The sequence below is a fragment of the Macaca nemestrina genome, chromosome 15 (genome assembly GCF_043159975.1).
Source record: "Macaca nemestrina isolate mMacNem1 chromosome 15, mMacNem.hap1, whole genome shotgun sequence".
NCBI lineage: Eukaryota > Metazoa > Chordata > Mammalia > Primates > Cercopithecidae > Macaca > Macaca nemestrina.
Genome location: NC_092139.1, coordinates 83,613,081 through 83,628,045, shown reverse-complemented (window position 1 = coordinate 83,628,045; position 14,965 = coordinate 83,613,081). Strand labels below are relative to the sequence as shown.

Here is a 14,965-nt window from a genome sequence, read left to right as displayed (position 1 = left end):
TGCCCATCAGACACCAGATCTTGCAACACTGTCATTAAAAGTCTCACTTTCTGCCAGGTGGAGTGGCTCACACCTGTAATCCCAACACTTTGGGAAGCTGAGGTGGGCAGACTACCTGAGGTCCGGAGTTCGAGACCAGTCTGGCCAACATGCTGAAACACCATCTCCACTAACAATACAAAAATTAGCTGGGCATGGGGACACATGTGTGTAATCCCAGCTACTCGGGAGGTTGTGGCAGGAGAATTCATTGAGCCCAGGAGATGGAGCTGAGATTGCACCACTGCACTCCGGCCTGGCCAACTGAGTGAGACTCTGTCTCAAAAAGAAAAAAAAAAAAAAAAAAAAAAGGAAAGAAAATCTCACTCTTGCTGTTTTTCAGCTCCCTGAGTCCATTCTTTGGGTTTGGACTGGTGAGTTTGTTTCTCACATCAGAAAACCAACATTTCCTTACAAGACAAAGAAAGGTGTTCTTACCTGGACATCATCATCACCATCATCATCATCATCATCATCATCACCCCAGTCATCATCTTCACTTGGTGGTAGGCATACTAAACTCAGGTTGTCCATAGAAAAAGCTGGAAGGACACAAGAAAGATCAGTGCACCGATGGTTGGTGACTGTGAGTCACTCAGGGAGCTTTTCTGGATGTGGTGTATGGAGGTGGTTGATTAACAAGCATGGACTGAGTTGATGCTGGGCTATTCCCCTGAGTGGAAGAGGGATGGCAAAGGAGGGGATCAGGAAAGACATGAGACATGGAGGCCTTGGCCTTGTACTAAAGACATCATGCAGCAACACAAAACAGTCAACCCAAAATGGAAATAAAGCACACACTAAGGGTCAATGGACGAGTGCCTTCCTCCATCTCAAATGTTTTGAAACTCTACGAAACAAACAGCATTTTCTTAACGTATTCAAGACTGTGTAAGTACATTAGCACCCAATTATGCTGGTACTACATCTAGCATCTGTTTTAAAGGATTAATTACTTAATTTATTGGTGAAAAGGATTCAATTTTAACCAAATTACTCTGTTCTACTGATCACACAGTTTTGTTTGTTTGTTTGTTTGTTCATTTGTTAGTTTGTTTGTTTCTGAAATGGAGTCTCACTCTGTCATCCAGGCTGGAGTACTGTGGCACGATGTTGGCTCACTGCAAGCTCCACCTCCCGGGTTCACACTATTCTCCTACTTCAGACTCTGAAGTAGCTGGGACTACAGGCACCCGCCACCACGCCTGGCTAATTTTTTTTGTATTTTCAGTAAAGATGGGATTTCACCATGTTAGCCAGGATGGTCTCCATCTCCTGACCTCATAATCTGCCCACCTCAGCCTCCCAAAGTGCTGGGATTACAGGCATGAGTCACTGCACCAGATGGATCACAATTTCTTTTTCATAGAGGTCATTTAAAAAATTAATTATTAAAATGCTAAAATTAAAAATAGTCATGATTTCCTCTTTGTAAGTCTTCTTCTGGAACCATGGTGTGTGCATACAATTTTTTGGGTTCCTGTGATCACGGGCTTCAGCAGCTCTGTGTCACTCTCCCTCAGGAGATTCGCTAAAGATCAGGCTTCATTCAAACAGGCCAAGCTCACACAGCCTGCGCAACCTACACCAGTGAAGCTGAGAGACATGACTCTAAAAACTTTCTGCCATGAGGATAAGTTTCCAGGTTCAAATATACATGAGCTACTGAAATGAGGAAATGTATACCAATAGAAAATGAGCAAATTCATGAAAAAATGTCCCTGAGTATGGGGGTGATTTTTGGTTAACTAGCATACATAATATTTTTTATTTGATGCATAATCATTCAGACAGACAAAATATTGGCAAAAGATACAAATTTGGCCCGGCATAGTGGCTCATGCTTGTAATCCTAGCACTTAGGGAGGCCAAGGTGGGTGGATCATGAGGTCAAGAGATCAAGACCATCCCGGCCAACAAGGTAAAATCACATCTCTACTAAAATTACAAAAATTAGCTGGATGTGGTGGCATGCATCTGTGGACCCAGCTACTCAGGAGGATAAGGCAGGAGAATCACTTGAACCCAGGAGGTGGAGGTGGCAGTGAGCAGAGATCATATCACTGCACACCTGTATGCCTGTATGGTGACAGAGTGAGACTCTGTCTCAAAAACAAAAAAACAAAAAAAGAAATCACAAATTCATATCAGTCACATTAAATCTAACTAATCAGATGTCAACATAAAGATTCTAGAAAGTAAAGAACATACAAGTAAGTTGAAAGGCTTCCCATATTCATGGATAGGAAGACTAAACCTAAGTAACACACAATACTACACACATGATCTACAGACTAACAACAACTGCTACCAAACTGGCAATAGCCATCTGTGCAGAAATGGAAAAGATAATCCTAAGATTTTAATGAACTTTTATGTGCCTCAAATAGCCATGGCAATATTGAAAAAGAATAGTGTTGAAAGATGCACATTCATGAGATTGAAATCTAAAAATAAAAAAATTAAAAAAAAAACAGAAAAATTCAGACACCATGCTTCTACTGTGGGGGACACCCATAAGTATCACAGATATACAATTGAGAGCACAGAATTAAATGCATACATACAGAGTCAGCTGATCTTCAACAAAGGTGCCAAGAATACACAATGGGGAAAGGAAAACAACTTCCACAAATGATGGTAAAACTGCATATTCTCATTCACATGAAGAAACGGAATGCTGACAGTGTGCTCAAGGCTGTGTTTCTCCCTCCATTTCGAAGACACTGGAGCTTTTCAGTGAGCCCACAGTGAATTTTCATTCTGTCCTCCATGCCCAGGGAGCATGATACCAGAGGTAAACAGCAAGGACAGACAAATGAATGTCCTGCCATGAAACCTAAGTTCATAAGGTGTGGATCAACCTCTCCTATGTATCTGGGCACACTGCAGAAGAGTTTTATATTCAGGATTAAGTAACTGCCTGTCACAGAACTATGTCCCAAACCAAAGGCTGTGACATTTTGCAGTGGCACAGGCAGAAAAGAGCAGGTATTCTCCAAAAAATCATCTTTAAATAATAAACCAAGAAGAGGTGATTGAAAATACAGGATACTCAAAAGCCCATGAACATAGTACTCCTCATGATGATGACATTAAAGTCTGAAAATAACAAACGTGGCTTATATTTACTTTTCCTTTTTCTCTTTCTACACCCTCCCTAAGCCTCCCAAGCAGAAGGTATAACATGAAGGTTCTTGGAAATGCTGTTTTATTAGACCCCATCTGAAGTCTTGGAAAGGCATCCTCTTCCCTGCTGAGATTTTCCAAAATCCACTCTTTAAAACCACCAACATCAGGATAAGTCAGTGAGAGGTACACTCACTTCTCCTCCCGGTGAAGACTCACTGGCTCACACAAAATCTCCTGGTTGGTCCTCTGGGTTCACACACATTTCTACAGCCCCTCTGGTCATACCTATACACTTGCAAAATCATTTGCTCTCAACAGACCCCCAACATTTTTTAACAGGAATCCAGATTAAGGTTTCTATATATTCAAGCCAGCAAATTTGTTTCTCATAAAATGAGTTAGTTCAAGGTACGTACCCAGGACAGGTGATGGTAAAATCTGTAATGAGACAAAAGAAGATGCTATGAGGATCAGATCAATTCTGCTGCCCCCTTACACAGATCCGTTCGTCTGTTGATGACTTCAGAAAACTACTTTTGAAACAGTGGTTGAGTCCATATCAAAGACAAAACACTCTAGCATAGAGGACATGCATGGAAAAGACAAGAGCTTTTCTCACAGAATTTCTTTGAAGTTGATTTAGATTGGTAAACTCACAATGCCTAATTCGAAGAGGAAACTGGTGTGGATGAAAATGCCTCTGCATTACAGTTGATGATGGATGCTGTCATTCAAAAACATCCTACCATGTCATGTATTAGATGGGAAGACATTCCCAGTGAACTCCACCCCAAGAAGGACTATTGTGTATGTTGTACATAATGTGTCCCATCATATCCTTATACCAAAATTAATTGAGAGGGAAAGAAATCAGGTGAAGGAAATAGTGTAAACAGTGGTCCATTTTTAAGACAAAGTGCCTTGAAGTTGTTTAGCTCAGCAAAGCACAGAAGAAATACTAGGCTCATGGTTGGATGGGCAATGCCGGCTTGTTGGGTCCCCCTTCCACCTCGCTTAGTTGTCCTCACTTTAACAAAGAAGTACAGTCTAAGTTAAAAGTTCACTAGCCTGCAAAATAGCTTGCTTGGTCTGTTCTTCTCAGCCTGCCCAGCTACTTAGGTCATAAGTCAAATACTTGAAGAGCTCCTAAGCTGACTAGGATGGCAATGCATTGTGGGCTTCCACAAAATGCAGTAAGACAACCATAAATATATATATATATATATATATATTTTTATTTATATATATATATATATATATATATATTTCTTGCAAGACCATCATTAAAATTCTCACTTTCTCTGTTCTGCAGGCCTCTGAGTCCATTCTTTGGGTTTCAATGGGTGAGTTTGTTTCTCACATCAGGAAAGCACCATTTCCTTAGAATGCAAAGAAAGGGAGTCTTACCTGGGCATCATCATTATCTTCCTCACTTGTTGGTAGAGATTTTAAACTCAGGCTGTCCTCAGGGGGGCCTAAAAGGACACAGAGTTAATGTCAGTGCCCTGGTGGTTGGAGACTGTGGGTCCCTCAGGGAGCTTTGCTGGATGCGGCATATGGAGCGTGGGACTGAAGATTCTGAGACCATCTCAGAGAAACAACTATGTTCAACTAGTGAGCATGAGGGAGTCTCACCAGATATCTCGCATCTTAGTCAGTGCCTGGACCTAATAAGACTCTGCATTCCCAAGTCAAAGATCAAGGCTTTGATGTTTGCTGTGACATAGACAGGAAAAACTGATCTTCTGGTAACCATTAAACACCAGAGCAAGAAAAAAAAATGGTTACAAACACAGCACACAAAGCCCATGGAGGCAAATGACCTCATCTCTATCTTATTAAAATACAAAAGGAACAAGTCACACTTCTACACATATTTCCTTTGGTTCTGATTTCACTGCCCTTTTCCTGATTTCCAAAGCAACAAGTGTCACCCAACTGCTCCCAGAGATCCTCCTAGACTATCATGCTCTACCTGCAGGTCTGCCTCATTGCAGCTGCCCTCATGGACGGTGTCCATTGGCCAATCTTTAAAGACAAAAACTCCACAAAAAGTTATTCCAGAGAGCAACTCACCCACCCCCCTACTCCAGGTGAGGCCACACGGGGTTGTACGAGATCACTCTGTCCTTCCCTCGGTGTTGTCAGACTCTCCCTGGGCTCTGGGGAGTCAGAGGTCTCTAGAAAGGCATTGCTCACACTTGCCAGCCTTCAAGTGAGAAAGAGGAACTGAAGGAACCACCTTTCAACTTTTTCCTTCCAATGGCCCATTATAGGTCTCACCTCCAATCTCACAGCCCTGAGATTCCCATTTTAAGGTGCACGCTTTGAGTTAGAGGAATTCAATAATCAGCCCCTCAGCCAGGCTTACAGCAGATGTGAAAAAACATTCTGCGGGGATGGAAATCTCTCTGCTGCATGAACAGAAGGCTACTGGGGGATTGCATGGTGGCTGTTGAGATGAAGTTCTGAATTTTTTTTTTTTTTTTCGAGACAGAGTTTCACTCTTGCTGCCCAGGCTGGAGTACAATGGCATGATCTCGGCTCACTGCAACCTCTGCCTCCCGGACTCAGGCGATTCTTCTGTCTCAGTCTCCTGAGTAGCCGGGTTCACAGGCATGCACCACCACACATGGGCTAATTTTTGCATTTTTAGTAGAGATGGGGTTTCACCATGTTGGCCAGGTTGGTCTCGAACTCCTGACCTCAGCTGATCCACCCGCCCCGGCCTCCCACAGTGCTGGAATTACAGGTATGAGACGCCACGCCCAGCCCTGAACTTTTAATTGTAAATATTTAAATGTATTTAAATATGAAGAGGCACATATATGACCGAGAACTGCACTAGACGGCACAGGAGACCCAGACATGAGGAAGACATGACTCCCCTCGCCTGGTGTTTTCTTGCAAAATAGTTCGCAGCTCTGCTCCTACCAGACATTTATGGTTACTTAGTGAACATCTGCAAAAGGTCCAGTCACTGTGTGGGGCTGGGGATATAACAATGAGGACAACATCCAGATCCAGAGGGATGCCTCCAGGGGGGACACATGCACACAAGGGAAGAGCGTGGCCCTGCACACCCTGTCTAGACAGGATCAGAGCAGCAGGAGCCGAGGGCCAGAGGCACCTCACTGTCCTCAAGAGCTCAACCTCATCTCCAGGGACCCTGACTCAGGAGCTGGGGCAGGCTCCAGGATTGGTGTAGGGCTCAACAGGCTGGACAGACTGAGAAGGGAACATTTCCACACCTGCGCTAGATCCCAGCCCAGGGCTGACCTAGAACTCATCCCAGGGATGTGTTCACCGCAATGCCCATGGGGCCTAACATGTTCTCCCCAGGACTGACCTCTGGGATAAGGACTAATGAGGAAGACACAGTCATTGCCCTGGCAGGAAATGCCCATAGCCAGGGTTCCTCTATCCAACCTGTGGGAAGACACAACACAGATAGAGTTTGACACTGAAGATTCCAAACCTTCTATAAAATAAATGGAAACTGATGTGTTCTGGATTCCACAGAAGAGTTGCAAGGATGAGCTGGACTCTGGAATCCGTCACCATCCCTTTGCTGAGCTCCTGGTGCACTGGAACTCACGTCCCTCCCCACCTCCCCTGCTACTCGGGAGTGCTGCAGCTACAGGCCCAGTGTTAGGGGGTCTGTCCCATTGAAACACATTTCAGCCAGGCACGGTGGCTCACACCTGTAATCCCAGCATTTTGGGAGGCAGAGGCGAGTGGATCACCTGATGTCAGGAGTTCGAGACCAGCCTGGCCAACATGCAGAAACCTCGTCTCTATTACAAATACAAAAATTAGCTGGGCATGCTGGCCCATGCCTGTAATTCCAGCTACTCAGCAGACTGAGGCAGGAGAATTACTTGAACTTGGGAGGTGGACGTTGCAGTGAGCTGAGATCGCACCACTGCACTCCAGCCAGTGAGATCCCACCACTCACTCCAGAGTGAGACTCCATCTCAAAAAAAAAAAAAAAAAAGACCACATACACATATTTCTGGGCCAGAAAACCCTTGGCCAACAGTGTCTCCTCAAGGACCATCCCTCAAGTGACTTCCAGAAGAGGTGAAAAAGAAAAACTCATCTGTTCCAGCCCCAGGAAGATCAGGCGTGGGACCTGTCTGTGTCTGTCCTGACCCTGAAGTCCATCCCTGCTGACTTGTGTCCTGTCTGCTCTGTGTCAGACAAGTGGGGACCTGATTCCTGTTCTGACCCCTCACCAATTTCTGCTGGTGTCACTGCCATCATTGCACAAAGAGATGGAGATGACAAGAGAAAGCAATGAAACTCCATTCTTGAGGCATTTAGGATGATGTCCACACCATGCTCTCGGCAGGCAGGAAGGCCAGGTCCTGCTCACTCCTACTCAGAAGGGGTCTCAAAGGTATGAGTACTCACCCTGTGATATTTCTCCTCGGCTCTTCCCTTTTTTCTTTTTTTTGAGACGGAGTCTAGCTCAGTCACTCAGGCTGGAGTGCAATGGTTCGATCTCGGCTCACTGTAACCTCTGCCTCCTGGGTACAAGTGATTCTGATGCCTCAGCCTCCTGAGTAGCTGGCATTACCGGCACCTGCCACCACTCCCAGCTCATTTTTGCATTTTCAGTAGAGACAGGGTTTCTCCAGTTTGGCCAGGCTGGTTTCGAACTCCTAACCTCAGACAATCCATCCACCTCCTAATTTTTTTTTTTTTTATTTAAGTTCTGCGATACATGTGCAGGATGTACAGGTTGCTTACATGGGTAAAAGTGTGCCATGGTGCTTTGCTGCACCTGTCAACCCATCACCTAAGTATTAAGTCCTGCATGCATTAGGTGTTTATCCAGATGCTCTCCCTTCCCCTGCCCACTGACAGGCCCCAGTGTGTGTCATTCGCCTCTCTAACACTGTACATATGCTAAGACCACTCCCTTGCTGATGACAAGTCTAAGTGATGGGTTGTGGGAGACTCTCTTGCCTGTTTTTGTCTGGAGAGACTGCCTGGCTTCAGGTTCCTGATAGGAGTGAGGACCTGGAGTGCAGTGTGAGAAACAGATGGCTCAGTGAAGAGCTGTGATCATCCACTAGAGTCCCTGGAGACAGCCATATCATTTAGACGGTGTGGGTTTGTGTGCAGGAGGGCTGGAAGGTAGCTAGGGGTGAATCAATGTGTAGTGATTGTGAGTGTGTCTGTAAATGTGTGTTTTATCCCTAAAATGTGGCCCACATGCCCAGCACAGTACAAGTGTCACTTTTCTTGAATTCCTGGTCTATGTGGTCCTCTCACCTCAGCCTCCCAAGTCATGTCATTCTTCTAATAGAAAGGAAGAGAAACTTCAGCACCACCATACACTTTACATAAGTGACCTCTTTCTTCTCTCACCACAGCTGTACCTGAAACTCAGTTTAATATCCCTACTCCTTAGATGGAGAGAGTGCAGAAAGGAGTGAACCCAGATTTTGACCTCCTGAATGGAAGAGGCAAAAGTGAACCCAGAAATGGGTCCCAATGTTGATGGTCTGTATGACTCAACTGTGTTATCACTCAGGCTTGGTGATAAGACCCCACACCAGGGAGTTCCAGCACGTATGTGTGCCCCTGGAACTGTGTGGCCTATAACCTGCCAAACTTTGCCCATCATCAACTGGGGCCCCAGTGGTCACATAACCCTGGGTAGCAAAAGGTACAGGGAACAAGAGATGTTGGCATGGACATTACTGTGAAATACACATAGAAAGCCCACAGGCTTCTGGTCAGCTCACAGATTCTGAGAAGTGTAAGGGATCATGTAGAACAGTGCAGGTCAACATCTGTCAGTGCTGGGCTCATTCCTCAGCACTTGGTCAAAGCAGGGAAGATCAGGAAGATACTGCATTGTATTTCATAATACGACTACCTCAAGCCTTAGAAATGCTCCAATCCATGGCTGGGTGTGGTGGCTCAAACCTGTAATCCCAGCATTTTGGGAGGCCAAGGTAGTAGATCACCTGAGGTCAGGAGTTTGAGACCAGCCTGGCCAACATGGTGAAAGCCTGTCTCTACTAAAAATGCAAAAATTAGCCAGGCATGGTGGCCCATACCTGTAATCACAGCTACTTGGGAGACTGAGGCTGCAGAATCGCTTGAACCTGAGAGGTGGAGGTTGCAGTGAGCTAAGATTGAGCCACTGCACACTCCAGCCTGGGTGACAGAGTGAGACTCTATCTCCAAAAAATAAAGAAATAAATAAAAAGAGATGCTCCAATCCATAGCAGACAGACAAGGGCCAGTGCCACATCAGAACTCAGGACAACATTATCATTAGCCTGGTGCCCATCACCCTCACTGGAGACCTCCTGCACAGCTGGGTGAGTGAGGCTCAGCACTCGCCAGGTACTGATCCCCATGATGGACTGTCCCACTGTCGGGGGCTGGGGCGAGCATGAGCAGCCACTGACTCAGTGGACGCACACACAGTGTAAAGAAATGGAAGATGTGGGCTGGGCGCGGTGGCTCATGCCTATAATCCCAGCACTTTGGGAGGCTGAGGCTGGTGGATCACAAGGTGAGGAAATTGTGGCCGTTCTGGCAAACACGGTGAAACCCCGTCTCTACTAAAAATACAAAAACATAACCAGGTGTAGTGGCGGGCAACTGTAGTCCCTATTCAGGAGGCTGAGGTTAAAGAATCACTTGAACCCAGGAAACACAGGTTGCAGTGATCTGAGATCACACCACTGCACTCCAGCCAGGGCAACAGACCAAGACTCCATCTAAATAAATAAATAAATAAAAATTTTAAAAAATAAGCTACCTTAAGGGATGGTAGAAAAGAAACAATCTGACCCTTACCTGGTTCCTCTATTTAGGTACCAAACTGGCCAGATACGTAAGCTAGAGAATGGGATGGGGATACCAAAATTGGGGTATTTGAATTTTCATTGAAAAAAGGGCTCTCCCTTTTCTAGATCAAAAAAGCCTCAATGACAAAGACAAGAGGCAGAGTCAGCCTTTGCCCCCATGCCCCAGATCTGGGAAAGCTGGCTATGGGCAGGAGGGAGCTGGAAGCTGAGGATGTCTCTGGGGATGAGGCTATGGGAAGGGGGTGAGGGTGGCCACGGGTGTGCCAGAGAGTAAACGGCACCCGTGGCTTTTTTACCTGTGGGCATCTTTTGGTTGCCGATGTGCTGCAGTTCGTGGCCCTCCGTGGCTCCCACATCCAGCTTGCCAGGCTCTACAGTAGTGGATGCTGATGTTGCAGCAGCCACAGCCTCATAAATAACAGATTCATAACAGGGTGCCACCTTCCCCCTGCACCAGCTACAGCTGGAGTTGATACAACAGGTCAGTATACACCCCATGGGGCACCCACACTCCTCTCCACTCCTGCCTGAGACTTCGATGAAACTGAAATGGTGCTGTCCTAGCAGCCACACTACTGAGGCTGGCACAGCACTTGTAGAAGCAGCCTGACCCCAGGCAGATCTGGGGCCTCAGCCCTTACTCTGCCGCCACTTCCCAAACTGGCTGATCTATGAGGTCGGGGACCTGCTGTCTTCTTTGAAAAATAAATGAACACGACAAGCGCCGAGAGGCACAAAAACTGCCGTGAGACAGCACAGTCGGAGCTCCTCCTCCTTACACTACCAGCTACCGACGGAGGGTTGCTGGCCCTGGCTGATGCCTATAACCACAAAGCTTCCTATGTCACCTGCTTACCAGGAAACAGCCAGGTCAGGCTAGTGACTCACAATGTCCAGCCCCACAGCCCCACACAATGCCTCACAATGCCCATCCCTGCTGCTGCCCACCTTGTGGCCACCCTGCCCCTCTGTGGTGACGGCACTACTCAGCCTTTTATTCACCCTGGGCTGCCTGAGCTTTCCAGTCCTGAGGAAAGTGCGGGGGAGTTATTACTGGAAGTCACCCTTGGCAAGAAACTCAGAGGTGGCGGCGCCTGTAGTACCAGGTACTCGGGAGGCTGAGACAGGAGAATGGCGTAAACCCGGGAGGCGGAGCTTGCAGTGAGCTAAGATCCGGCCACTGCACTCCAGCCCGGGCAAGAGAGCCAGACTCCGTCTCAAAAAAAAAAAAAAAAAAAAAAAAAAAAGAAAACCCTGGTACAACTAGGCACGGTGGCTCGTGCCTGTAATCCTAGCACTTTGGGAGCCTGACGGGGGTGGATCACTAACCCCATCTCTACTAAAAATATAAAAATTAGCCTGGCATGGTAGCAGGCGCTTGTAGTCCCATCCACTCAAGAGTCTGAGGCAGGAGAATTGTTTGAACCTGGGAGTTACAGGTTGCAGTGAGCCAAGATCATGCCATTGAACTCCAGCCTGGGCCAAAGAGAGAGATTCTGTCTCAAAAAAAAAAAAAAAAAAAAAAAGAGAGAGAGACATTATGTTCATCTGGAAGAACAGGTAAGGCTAAAGGTAGTGGAAATGACTGCAGTGGATGGAAAAGTCTTGTGATCATTTGGGAGAGAGAACAGGAAGCGCTAGATGATTAGATGTGGAAGAACAGGGCAAGTAAAAGGAAAAACAGGCTGCTGAGGCTCTAGTTTGAAGGACTGGGTAAATAGCAATGACTTTCTCCTACACAGAGAATGTAGGAAGAGGAATAGGTAAGTTTTCAGTTTCAGGATAGTTTTCAGTTGGGTGTAATGACTCACGCCTGTTATCCCAGCACTTTGGGAGGCCGAGCTGGGCGGATTATGAGGTCAGGGGTTTGAGACAAGCCTGGCCAACATGGCGAAACCGCATCTCTACTAAAATTACAAAAATTAGCCAGGTGCGATGGCGGGTGCCTGTAGTCCCAGCTTCTCAGGAGAATAAGGCCGGAGACTCACTTGGACCCAGGTCGTGGAGTTTGCAGTGAGCCGAGATCGTGCCACTGCACTCTAGCCTGAGTGACAGAGCGACACTGCGTCTCAAAAAAAAAAAAAAAAAGACATAGCTTTGGACTCTTAAGTATTGCATTCAAATGGAGCTCTCTGGTAGAAAGTTAGATAGAAACCTCTGTAGGATAACTCCATTCTGTGACATCAAAAGTCACGTTTTTTAAAAAAACACATACACAGTCAAACCATTACAGAAATTTCCTAAAATTTGCATACTAAAATATGACAACTTTTTAGTTATTACTTTCCTTTTTTTTTTTTTTTTGAGACAGTCTTTGCTCTGTCACCCAGGCTGGGGTGCAGTGGCACGATCTCAGCTCACAGCAACCTTTGCCTCCTGGGTTTACGCCATTCCCCTGCCTCAGTCTCCCAGGTATCTGGGACTACAGGCGTCCGCCACCTCGCCTGGCTAGTTTTTTGTACTTTTGTTTTAGTAGAGATGGGATTTCACTGTGTTAGCCAGGATGGTCTCGATCTCCTGACCTCATGATCCGCCCGTCTCGGCCTCCCAAAGTGCTGGGATTACAGGTTTGAGCCACCGTGCCCGGCCTAGTTATTACTTTCTTAGAGCAACTTTGAATTTACAATCGTAGTGAATGAGGTGTCATGTAAAATAAAGCTGCTATATAAAAATGACATTTAAATTTTTTTGTCATCAGAACATATAAAAAACAATTGCAGCCATGGGTATGGCAGGGATTGCTTTAAAAAGCTGTTTCTAATGAGGGGAGCTGGAAAGAAAGGAGACTCGGGGGCCAGGTGTGGTGACTCACACCCGTAATCCCAACATTTTGGGAGGCCTCCGCAGGCGGATCACCTGAGGTCAGGAGGAGTTTGAGACCAGCCTTGCCAACATGGCAAAACCCCGTCTCTACTAAAAATACAAAAATTACCTCAGTGTTGCAGTGGGCACCTACAATCCCAGCTATTCGGGTGGCTCAGGCAGGAGAATTGCTTGAACCCAGGACACGGATGTTGCAGTGAGCTAAGATGGTGCCACTGCACTCCAGCATGGGTGACAGAGCAAGACTCTGTCTAAAAAACAAAATGGAAAAGAAAGAAGACTTGGGGAATAGGGAGGTTTAAGTGGCATTCAGTAAAGCCTATAAATGTGAGCAGTGAGAGTTAGGGTACCTGAGTGTTCATCAGAAATGGCTGATCGGGTGAGTCTCATCACAATGGAGCTGGTGTCTGCTTCTCATTTCTCTAATGGCCGTACCTAGCACAGTACCTGATCAATAGGGACTCAACACATAATACCCCGATGAACACAGAAAAATTCTGCCAGTTCAAAACTATGTCCATACCCACCAACTTCTTTCACTTACTGTAATGTTTTCAAGTTCATCCCTCCTGTGGCCTGTATCCATAGTTTCTTTTCTTTGTATAACTGAGCAGCACTCCACTGTATGCACAGACCACATGGGTCTATCTATTCTCCAGCTGACGGACACTTGGGTTGTTTCCAGTTGTTGCCTGGAAAGAGTGAGGTTGTTGAGAACATTTATGTATACGTCTTTTTGAACACATGCTTTCATTTCTTCTAGATAAATTCCTAGCACTGGAATTGCTAGGTCAAATAGCTAGTTTATGCTTAACTTCTTTTTTTGCTTTCTTATTCGTAGAAAATATTATACTGATACATAATATTGAACATTTTTATGAGGCGCATGTACTGTTTGGTTCCCTGCATCCAACATGTCATCATTAAGACAGTGAATTTGGAGTATGGCCTTGAGTATTTACCATTTCTACGTGTTGAGTATATTTGAAGTTCTCTCTTATAGCTATTTTGAAATATACAATACATTATTGCTAGCCATAGCCACCCTACTCTGCTATCCAACATTAGAACACACTCCTTGCATCTAACTGTAGGTGTGTATTCATTGACCAACCTCTCTGCATTCCCTTCTTATACCCGGAGGAGAGAGGAAGGAGGGAAAGGAGCTGTGGGTGGCTGAATTAGGGCCCAGGGATGGCTGTGTCCCAGTCCCGGGACCTGTCCATGTGCAGTGTTGTGTGGCCACAGGGACTTTACAGATGTGAGGATGTGAAGGAGCCTGAGGTGGAAGATGATCCTGGGTTATCTGGGTGGGTCCAAGGTGGGGTCTTTATAAGGGAAAGAAGGAGGCAGGAGGATCAGAGTGAGAGCAGGTGTGGGGGTGGAGGGAAAGAAAGGGAGAGAAAGAGGGAGGGTGAGAGAAGACGGTGGGGAGAGAGAGAGAAGCGTGGGAGAGAGACTTGAAGATGCTGAGCTCTGGCTTTGAAGTTGGAGGAAGGGGCCAGGAGCCCAGGGTGTCCTCTAGAAGCTGGAAAAATCCTGGAAATGGATTCTCCCCAGAGCCCTCAGAAGGAGCCTGGCCTAACTGGCACCCTGATTTTAGCACTCTAGGATTCATTTTGGACGTCTGACCCCACACCAGGGAGAGAATCAACACGTAATGCTTTAAGCCTCTAAATTAGCAGTCATTTGTGACAGCAGCCACAGGAAAGTCAAACAGGAGCCATCGGAGAGACTCCCTAGGATGCCCTGAGTGTCCTTCCTTGGCCCCACCATCAGAAACACTGGCCTGACCACTGGTGGTGCCCCCACCCCTCTAACACCCTGCTCAGCAGGAACCATGCAGGAGGGGCTGGGTGTGGCTGGGCCATGCTCTCCCCCTACACCTTCTTCTCAGAGAGCAGCTGGAGCCCCAGACCCAGGGAGCCTCACAGAGAAATTCCCATCACAGGACCTGGTTATCCATCTGAGGCTCAGGATCCAATGGAGAAGTGTTTCCCAAAAATGATGCTTCCTCCAAAGATGGTCAGTGACTTTCTGTGCCAAACATCTGAGAAAATCTCCATGTCCTAGGGCTGCCAGGCAGTCACCTGTGCACACGTCAGAGCCCAAATCCCATCAGTAGTGAGGCC

The 14,965-nt window shown here is 46.4% G+C and overlaps 2 protein-coding genes across 17 annotated transcripts in view; one reads left to right on the top strand and one right to left on the bottom strand.

Moving 5' to 3' along the window:
- The window catches only part of LOC139358651 (aspartate-rich protein 1-like), a 38,792-nt gene extending 23,866 nt beyond the window's left edge, over positions 1 to 14,926 (bottom strand). For 6 of the 16 annotated variants that reach the window (XM_071079888.1, XM_071079887.1, XM_071079889.1 and 3 more), the window contains exons 1-6: positions 14,788 to 14,926; positions 13,378 to 13,525; positions 10,307 to 11,506; positions 4,579 to 4,646; positions 3,588 to 3,609; positions 478 to 581 (exon numbers count right to left, since the gene is read on the bottom strand). In XM_071079888.1, the coding sequence (XP_070935989.1) occupies positions 478 to 581; positions 3,588 to 3,609; positions 4,579 to 4,646; positions 10,307 to 10,508 (396 nt within the window). In that variant the 5' untranslated portion in view covers positions 10,509 to 11,506; positions 13,378 to 13,525; positions 14,788 to 14,926. Of the gene's footprint in view, positions 1 to 115; positions 316 to 477; positions 582 to 3,587; positions 3,610 to 4,578; positions 4,647 to 6,520; positions 6,601 to 7,587; positions 9,921 to 10,306; positions 11,507 to 13,183; positions 13,269 to 13,377; positions 13,526 to 14,787 lie in introns of those variants that run through there. The other 10 variants (XM_071079894.1, XM_071079897.1, XM_071079901.1 and 7 more) reach the window with 10 other exon arrangements.
- The window catches only part of LOC105465821 (phosphatidylinositol 3,4,5-trisphosphate 3-phosphatase TPTE2-like), a 384,743-nt gene that overhangs the window by 156,103 nt on the left and 213,675 nt on the right, over positions 1 to 14,965 (top strand).